The sequence below is a fragment of the Acomys minous genome (genome assembly GCF_964271855.1).
Source record: "Acomys minous genome assembly, chromosome: 11".
In the NCBI taxonomy this organism is placed as follows: Eukaryota; Metazoa; Chordata; class Mammalia; order Rodentia; family Muridae; genus Acomys; species Acomys minous.
The window spans coordinates 9,472,779-9,482,472 of record NC_140492.1 but is presented as its reverse complement, the minus strand read 5'-3'; the positions used below and the strand labels follow the sequence as shown (position 1 = coordinate 9,482,472).

The following is a 9,694-nucleotide window of genomic DNA, read 5'->3' as shown; positions in this document are numbered from 1 at the left end:
AAGGCATCATATAAATAAAAGAAAATAAGTTATTCCTTGATAATTTATTCAAACAACTAATCTCATCTTTTAAGTGTATAGAGGTGAACAAAGGTCTCTGATGTAGGCTCCATTTTTTTTAACAAATATATTTTATTATGAACTAATTAACCAAGAGTAACTGGACTAACTTAAACAATAGGAAAAGAAGATTAAAGAATACAATAACGAAACTTTAAGGATATACGTCCTGAGAAACAATTCTCCTGGAGTAATCAGCAGTATTTCTTCTGCTGGAACCTGGAGTAACCAGAACCTGGAGCCTCAGCAGGAGCACAGAGCCCTGAAGACTTCCCTTGAGTGGTTCTCTCTAGGAGCATCTTGAAGTGGAGCAATGAAAAGCCAAAACTACCCCAAGTCTCCAAAGGCCTCATCTCTTGTTTTTGGCTCACATTTGCCTCCTCTCAGCATTTGTTCAAGGATGTTTTTCATCTGCTTAATCACCAATCTCTCCTACATGGTGGTTCAACTTCTAAGGGGATAAATGTCACCTGCTCTCTCACAAGTATTTTTCTCATCCCCCACTTGTGATCTAAACAAAAAAACATGTTTATCACTCCTTCACTCTGACGTTAATAGTAAGGGGTCAGATTTGAATTTACAGGATGCACACATATCAGGCCATATCCAATGAACTACCGGAATGAGATGCAAGGGTTACTTTATATGTTGGCTAAGAAACCTATTCCTAGGAGTAGACAGAATGCCATCATATTAATTTATTGATACATCTTGAAAATATAGGGGCATGTGTGCTTAATATCACACCAAAGAAGGCAGGTATAAGAATTTATTGGACTTTGTATCCATCCACATGATTGAAATTATTTATCAGTTGTAGGAGTTTCTTTGTAGAATTTTTGGGGTCACTTACGTGTACTATCACATCATCTGCAAATAATGATACTTTGACTTCTTCCTTTTCAATTTGCATTCCCTTGATCTCTAATTGTCTTATTGCTCTACCTATGACTTCAAATACTATATTAAAGAGGAACGGAGAGAGTGGACAGCCTTGTCTTATCCCTAATTTCAGTGAAATTGATATAAGTTTCTCTCTGTTTAGTTTTATGTTAGCTGTAGGCCTTCTGTATATCATCTTTGTTATGTTTAGGTATGTGCCATGCATCCCAGATCTCTCCAAGATTTTTAGCAAGAATGGGTATTGAATTTAGTCAAATAATTTTTCAGCATCTATGGAGATGATCATGTGTGGTTTTTTTCTTTAAGTTTGTTTATATGATGGATCACATTGATGGACTTCTGTATACTGAACCACCCCTGTATGCCTGGGATGAAGCCTACTGGGTCATGGTGAATGATATCTTTGATGTGTTCTTGAATTCAGTTTGTGAATGTCTTATTGAGTATTTTTGCATCAAAGTTCATAAGGACAATTCATGCAGAGTACCTAGATACCATGTTCAGATGCAGCTGATGGACAGCTCATGTTCCATATGTAGGAGGACTGCCTCTGACATGAATTCTTGTGCCCGCAACTTTACCACGGCCCCTTGGTGCAGTACCCTGGGACTGAATGCAAATCAGTCTCCATGACATCTTGTCCAAAGGTACAGAGAGCTTTGGGTAGCTATGCAGGTAGAAAACTGATTCTGTCGTCTTCTCTTTTGGAAAGCTACTAACCGGCATTCCCAGCATACTCAGATAATCAAGTTTAATCCTTCTCAAGTCTCTTTTGGAGACTTGAATACCAGGTAGCTTAGTTTTACAATGAAGCTTAGTTGTTTAGGGGTTAAGATGTTGAGTCTAGATAGATGTTTTAAGTTTATAATGACAAGATGTGATGTAGACTGATTTATATTCAGAATTTTAGAAGCATCAAGATAGGAACGATGTTTTCTTCAAGGCTGCCAAATATAAATAACCAAAACACTAAGAATATAGCATTTATATAATTCCTGACTGTTCCATAGGTATTCTTGCTATAGGTAGTTTATTGTAAATATATGTAATAATATAAATGTATATGTAAAAATAAAAAATGTATACTTAATAAAAAAGAAAGAAAAGAGTTCATACTGGTCTTTCAGAGGCCTGAAATTGAGTTTCTAGCGCTCAGGTCAGTCATATAACCACCTGTCATTCCCACTCCAGGGGAATCAGATACCTCTCGCTTCTGTGGGCAAATTTACTTATCTGCATATGCTCACTGGAAGACAAAGACACACACACACACACACACACACACACACACACACACACACTTAAAGTGACAATAAATCTTAAAAATAAAGAATCTCTGTTTTTATCTGCCATGATACCAGGCAAAAGCAGGTTTATCCCTCAAATTGGTCCTCTGAATGTCCATCACCTTGTGAACTTACTGTAATGTAAAAAGTCCTGGCCCTGTTTTTGTGTCTGACGTAGCATGTTCACCATGGCCACTATAGTTCTCAGTGTGTACTAAGGAAAGGAAGTAAGACTCGCCTATGCCTACCATTCCCTAAGACAGAAGTTAGGAAAAGGCAACACTGATATTGGATAGAAGAATATTACTAAAAGAAGATGCAGCCCAAACCAATGTTCTACAGCAGAATACAAGAGGGCAGCAAAACACAAATAGCCAAAACACTATGAATGCAACATTTACACAATTCCTCAATGTTTTGCGGTTCTTGTTGTAGGCAGTTTACTGTAGATATGTGTAATAATATAAATGTATAGGTAAAAAAGAAAAATAATAAAAATATAAATAAAGAAGGCACTGTCTTAATGACTGCATAATTGAGAGTCATTTGAGAGGGTTCATATTTTGAATGAGCAAACGGAAGCAAGTTAATTCTATTTATTTTTTAAAGACATTTTATATATTTTAAGCTTACATAGATAAATGAATTAGAATCATTTTCTTTCTTTTCTTTTATTTTCTTCCTTTTATGATGACAGTGTTTCTTTATGTAGCCTTGGCTGTCCTGGACTCACTTTGTAGACCAAGCTGGCCTCAAACTCACAGTGATCCACTTGTCTCTGCCTCCCTGAGTGCTAGGGTTAAAGTCATCTGCCACTATCACCAGCTCAAGTTAGAATGGTATCATTTTCATCAAACAACTGTGTGCACCAACATATCAACAATAATGTTTTAAAAGCAAGAAAAGTAAATTAAAGGTTTATTCATATTAAGTATGCATTTCAGTAATGGGTTACAGAGGTTAAATGCTTCTACAGATGTACAAAACGTTCACAGAAGCTGCTTAACATTCCTAAATTTGTATAAATTGATGTCAGAGAAGATGAGATATATGTCTGTCTGAAATAAGAGCAAAACACAGGACTACGTATATCTGATTCCAGCAATTCACTCAGTAGAAGCTGGAGAACCCATACCCTCCACAGCGTGAAGGGCGGCAGCAACCGTATCCGTAGCCTCCGAAGCCTCTGTAGCCAGAGCCGTATCCGTAGCCTCCGAAGCCTCCGTAGCCAGAGCCATATCCGTAGCCTCCACACCCAGAGCCACATCCATAACCTCTGTAGCCAGAGCCATATCCGTAGCCTCCATACCCAGAGCCATAGCCCAGTCTCCGGAAGCTGTTACACCCATAGCCCAGGCCTCTGAAGCCACCATAGCCAAAGCCCAGGCCTCCGTAGTAGCCACTGTAATAGCTCATGGTGTCAGAAGTGGTAGATTTGTTCCTGTGTTTGAGGAGAGCTCTTGAGTGTGAGCATCAACCACTACAGCGAAGCTTATATACTCTGAGTAGAAGATATGATGAAACATGTGCCCCTCCTTTGTGTCATTCCATGAATTTTACTTACCTGAGACAACACATCCATCTATTCACTGTCATTTGACCAACATCTGTTAAGGTTGTTTAAGATTTATTTGGCTACCTAGTGACTTTGTCTCAGAACTTTGTACTTTAACCTCATTAGACAGAGTCATTATATCTTCTAATACAAAGATAATAATAGACCTTAAGAAAATTGGTTATTATTAGACAATATCATAAACACTAAATGCTCTTGAATGTAATTTAAATTTTTTTCTAGAGCATTTTGTTGGGGACACTGCTATGGTTTGAAACCACAAAAATGTGAGGAATAATCTAGATCAAGATTGAAATGTATCAGTGTTTTCAAAAGAGTCACATACTTTGTATCATGCCAGACAAAGATTTAACTCACTGTCAAAAGCCACAAATTGTCACCTGATTTCTTGAGTATAAGATTTTGAGTCTGCGTGATTGTCATATTTCTTTCTGGATTTACACTCAATTATGTAATGTTTATTTTGGTTTAATAACATACCACAATTGAGTTACAAGTGGAGAGGGAGACAATGAGTGTGATTAAACATCCTCTTAACTTCTTGGCAGAACTCTCTCAAGCTCCTTCATCTTGTATTCATAGAGAGTCCAGCTTCAGATCTCCCACTGATGACATCTGCGCCTACTTTCTTTGTCTTGTTTCTTTCTTTACCTGTGTGTGATTTTCGAGTCTCATTTCAAATATCACCTGACTTCAATTTCCCACTATTTATCTCTACCCAGGTGAAGGGACTTGACCAAAGCCTACTCACTCAGGTCATCAGAGCTTAGCTCTCCATTCTCAATATAAGGCATGAACGCTTCACACCACTCTGCCTATGTGTGTTCTTCCATTGGTATAGTTGATTTCAGGTAATTTAGAGTTAATATTTCCTACAATACCAACTGAATCTTTCTAGAATATTAATAATTCTTTATTGCTTAAAAATATTTTATCACATAAATTTTTCTGAATATTTATTTATTAAGACATTTACAACTCTTGTTTATTGGAGAGTTGAGACTATTGATGTAAAGAAATGCTCAACATCCTTAGTTATAAGGGAAATGCAAATCAAAAAGACTCTGAGATCCCATTTTACACCCACCAGAACACCTAATATCAAGAAGTCAAGTGACAGCACATGCTGGCAAGGATGTGGAGAAAGGGAAACACTCCTCCATTGCCGGAAGGGATGCAAACTTGTACAATCACTTTGGAAATTAATCTGGAATTTTCTCAGAAAATTGGTAATAGTGCTACCTCAAGATCCACCCATACCACTCCTAGGCATATACCCAAAAGATGCTCCACCATACAACAAGGACATTTGCTCAACTATGTTTGTAATAGCCAGATTTTGGAAAAGAGCTAAATGTCCCTCAACTGAAGAATGGATAAAGAAACTGTGGTACATTTATACAATGGAATACTACTCAGTTATTAAAAACAAGGAAATCTTGAAATTTGCAGGCAAATGGATGAAACTAGTGAGGTAACCCAGACCCAGAAAGACACATATGGTATATACTTACTTATAAGTGGATATAGCCTAACATAGATGTCCTCTGAGAGACTCCAGCCAGTGGGAGATCTGGGCAGATACTGTGTCTTTCTGCTGGACTCTGGGTGGAAAGCTGAGAGAGGTACGGAAGAATGGGGGAATGGAAGGACACAGAGGGTTCAGGATCCCCACAAGTAGATCATCAAGGCAAGCAAATATGGACCCAAGCGGGGGGGCTGCTTGTTGTACCAACCAAGGACAATGCGTGAAATAAACTAGACCCTCTGTTCAGATATAGCAATGGACAGCTCATTCTCCATGGTTGTGCGGAGACAGAGAACTGTCTCTGATATTAACTCTTGGTGGGGAGGCCTGAGCACAAACTGAGGAAGGGGAAATAAGCTATCAGATGAGACCTGATATGCTGAGGTCATATGGTGAAGGAGGAGGACCCCTTCTGTCAGAGGTCTAGGGGAGGGGAACAAGATGCAAGAGGGAGGGAGGGTGGGAACTGGAAGATACAAGGGAGGGGATAACAATAGGGATATGATCTGAATAAATTATAATAAAAATTTAAAAATGACTTTTACAGCTCAAAAAGATCTTAGATTCGGTAAATGTAAGGCACAATCAGAAGAGGGGAGTGGATAATAAGATACTCTTTAGGAACGTCGTAGGCTTGGTTTCCAGTCTCCCTTTGGCTCATCCCAGTAAGGTGGCAATTTGGCCCAAGGCTGACTTTGAAACTGACTAAACCTCACCCACATGTAGCCACTTTTTGAAAGCTGAGTCTCATATAATTTATTTTATGACTATAATTGCCCTGTTAAGTTTTTCTTGGGATTTACGATAATTTTTGAATGACATGGTTTTTAAGACTATCATGTTTCATTTATAATTATAAAGGGACACGTTCTTTCTTCTAATGGGTTTGGTTGTTTTTTTTTTTAACCTCACCCAGTGTTAAATCAGAGCAGTCAATTGGCACCCAGCAAGTTGTGTGAATGGAGTATTTATGATTACTCATCATATTAAGCATGGACCATTCACAGAATAACTTGGGCCACTTATCAGATGCTCTAGGAAGTATTTCAAGGCTGATCTAACTCCAGCCATGTTTCTATGGTTAACACAGCAATAAGCCAACACAAGCCTTTCTCCTGGGTGCCTGTGCTACTCTAGGCAAAGGAAGGCACAACTGTGTGAAACGTAATGGATACAGTAACTCTCCAATCCACTCTCATGAACCACATATGTGTTACAAATCCCACCCTTAATTTTCATAATATGTTAAGTAAGCTTATGATCTTGTGCCAGGCCATTGGGAAGAATGTTTTAGAGCTGTAATAAATCACAGCTAAGGATTTCGTGGTATTGCTCTGATACTTTCTGAGCATGCAACTCACTAAACTCAGTTTTCAATATATTGACACCTAAGATGATCTTATATGTGTAAACAATACGGGATAAAATGGAAAAAACTGGCCAGTAATTTGATAAATGCTAAATGCATCTTCATGGAAGATGTACAACTGTGAAATGCAAAGATTACTTCTTCATCAAAACAAGAAAGGCACTTGAAAGAAAATGTAACAAAACCACTATTTTCTTACAAGCACAAAATAAAAGAATATTTTTGCAATATTTGTTGAGAATCCCATTTCTTTTTGGCTGTTCATGGGATCAAAAGAAATGTTATGCTGCTATTACTTGTTTAGAAGTGTCAACTCAGGCCTTATGTAAGTTGTTACTTATTTTTATGGATAGAACAAGAAAATGAGACAGAGGGGTGGACATTCTAGTGGGACTCTAGATGAGAGAAGCATGGGAGAATGGCAAAGTAGAAGGATCCAGACGGTCCTAGAAGCCTGCAAGTAGAGCATTATGATAGGCAGATTTGGGCACAGGGGTCCTGCTCAAACTAAGGCACCAGCCAAGGACAATACAGGCAGTAAACCTTAAACCCCTACCCAGATCTAGCCAATGGACAGAACACTCTCCACAGTAGAGTGGAGAGTGGGATATTACTTTCTCACATACTCTGGTGCCTCACCTTTGACCATGTCCCCTGGAGGGGGAGACCTGGTGGCACTCAGAGGAAGGACAGCAGGTTACCAAGAAGAGATTTGATACCCTATGAACATATACAGGGGGAGGAAATCCCCCTCAGGAACAGTCATAGGGGAGGGGAATAAGGGGAAAATGAGAGGGAGGGAAGAATGGGAGGATACAAGGGATGGGATAACCATTGAGATGTAACAAGAATAAATTAATAAAGGAGAAAAAAATCTCATTATTGATAGAAGTGTTAACCTTTTAAACATGCAAAACATTGCCTCTCAACATAGAAATTGATCAATCTTGAAGAAAACAAAATTGTTATAGTATTGACTAAACCAAGAATGTCAACAGTTGTAAGACTTTATTTTTCTCCTTTACATCCTTGTGATGACTATTCATAAAGGATATGATGTAAGTTAGAAAGAAAATCCATCCTGGGAAATCCCATGATACTGCACCAGGCTGCACAACCCAGCCTTCAGCACCATTGCTAAGTGCCAATTCACTGACTTAGTCCAGAGTGGTGGTCCATCCCAACTTCTAGCATTAACTTACTGAAAGTTCAGGTCATAGTAAATTTTCACTGAGAGTTGAGTTTTGACATTGCTCATTGGTTAATTAAATTTCCAAGTAGATAAACTAAGAATTGGTTGGTTACATTCTCAGTTTCAACATAAATGAATTTATTAAAGAAGGAAATGTTAATACAGATCTTGATCTGGCAAGAAATTACAGACTTATTGAGTAAAGTATAGAACTTTAAATTTTAAAATATATTTTATTAATTTATTCATATTACACCTCAATGGTTATCCCATCCCTTGTATCCTCCCATTCCTCCCTCCCTCCTAGTTTCCCCTTATTCCTCTCCCCTATGACTGTGACTGAGGGGGACCTCCTCAGTATATGCTCATAGGGTATCAAGTCTCTTCTTGGTAGCCTGCTATTCTTCCTCTGAGTGCCACCAGGCTTCCCCATCCAGGGGACATGGTCAAATATGGAGCACCAGAGTTCATGTGAAAGTCAGACCCCACTCTCCACTCAACTGTGGAGAATGTCCTGTCCATTGGCTAGATCTGGGTATAAAACTTTAATACATGCATTTGGTATGTGTTGGCTCAGTCATGGAGATCACAGTCCTATCTTCTTATCCTTTCAATACTATTCCTTCCTCACCCTTGCCCTTTTGCTTTGTTTATGTCTACCTATATCTAGCTATACATGTGTGTGTATATTTACATGCATATATTCTTCTATGCATTTCATTTTACTTGACAGATATAAACATACACATTAGTGAAACAAATGAAAAAGAGTCACATTTCAATTTCTTATTGAATCATTTATTGACAATTGAACACAAACCCACTCTTAGTTCCCAAGCTTATGATGCAGACACGTTTTATAAATGATGTCTTTAAAGTTCTACAATTTGAACTAATCAGTTGGCTTAGCAGCATAACAGCCAATTGACTAGGATTTCTCAGAACTGTCAAGATGTCAAATGCTGAGTAATTAGAGCAGATTTTCAGTAGAAACTGGAGAACCCGTTCCCTCCATAGCCAGAGCCAAAACCGGAGCCTCCGTAGCCAGAGCCATATCCATAGCCTCCGAAGCCTCCGAAGCCTCCGAAGCCTCCGAAGCCTCCGTAGCCGGAGCCATATCCGTAGCCTCCGTACCCAGAGCCATATCCATAGCCTCCGTAGCCAGAGCCACATCCGTAACCTCCGTAGCCAGAGCCATATCCATAGCCTCCATAGCCAGAGCCACAGCCCAGTCTGCGGAAGCTGTTACACCCACAGCCCAGGCCTCCGAAGCTGCCATAGCCAAAGCCACGGCCTCCGTAGTAGCCACTGTAGTAGCTCATGGTGTCAGGAGAGGCAGGTTTGATTTGTTTTTCAAGGGAAGATCCTGAGTGTGAATGCCTACACACATAGGGGGAGGCTTATATACTCTATGGCAAACACGTGATCAAACCTGGGGGCACTCTTTCTGCTCATTCCAACTTATTAATTTACTAGAGGCATCTCATTAGTCTGTTTGCTGATGCAAAGACGGGCATATAACTCATTAAAATTTTCAGCTCGCTTCTCTGCCTATTTAGAATGCCCTTGAACTCATCGTGTCCCTTTTTATGAGAAAATACCAATGTCTTCAAAGAAAGAGAAATTGGGCTCCTGTCGTAGAATTCATTATTGTGCTTATGCTATCATTCATATTAGGCAGCCTCTTTTTCTCTAAATGTTTGCTCATTCCTAGTTTCGTATCATTCAGTTTATTTGTAGCATCAAATATCCAACTAAATTCTAACAAGTAATTTTCCTT

General features: G+C 39.0%; 2 protein-coding genes across 2 annotated transcripts; both read right to left on the bottom strand.

Moving 5' to 3' along the window:
* Window positions 1-3,150: 3,150 nt before the first annotated feature.
* On the bottom strand, window positions 3,151-3,733 carry LOC311608199 (keratin-associated protein 16-3-like). Its single transcript, XM_084800556.1, has one exon. It carries the CDS (start codon window positions 3,663-3,665, stop codon window positions 3,360-3,362), a length of 306 nt encoding a protein of 101 aa, XP_084656682.1. The 5' UTR covers window positions 3,666-3,733; the 3' UTR covers window positions 3,151-3,359.
* A 4,957-nt stretch (window positions 3,734-8,690) lies between these two features.
* LOC311608198 (uncharacterized protein) lies at window positions 8,691-9,307 on the bottom strand. The gene has a single exon (XM_084800555.1). The coding sequence runs from the start codon at window positions 9,234-9,236 to the stop codon at window positions 8,898-8,900; it is 339 nt and encodes a 112-aa protein (XP_084656681.1). The 5' UTR covers window positions 9,237-9,307; the 3' UTR covers window positions 8,691-8,897.
* Between the last annotated feature and the right edge of the window lie 387 nt (window positions 9,308-9,694).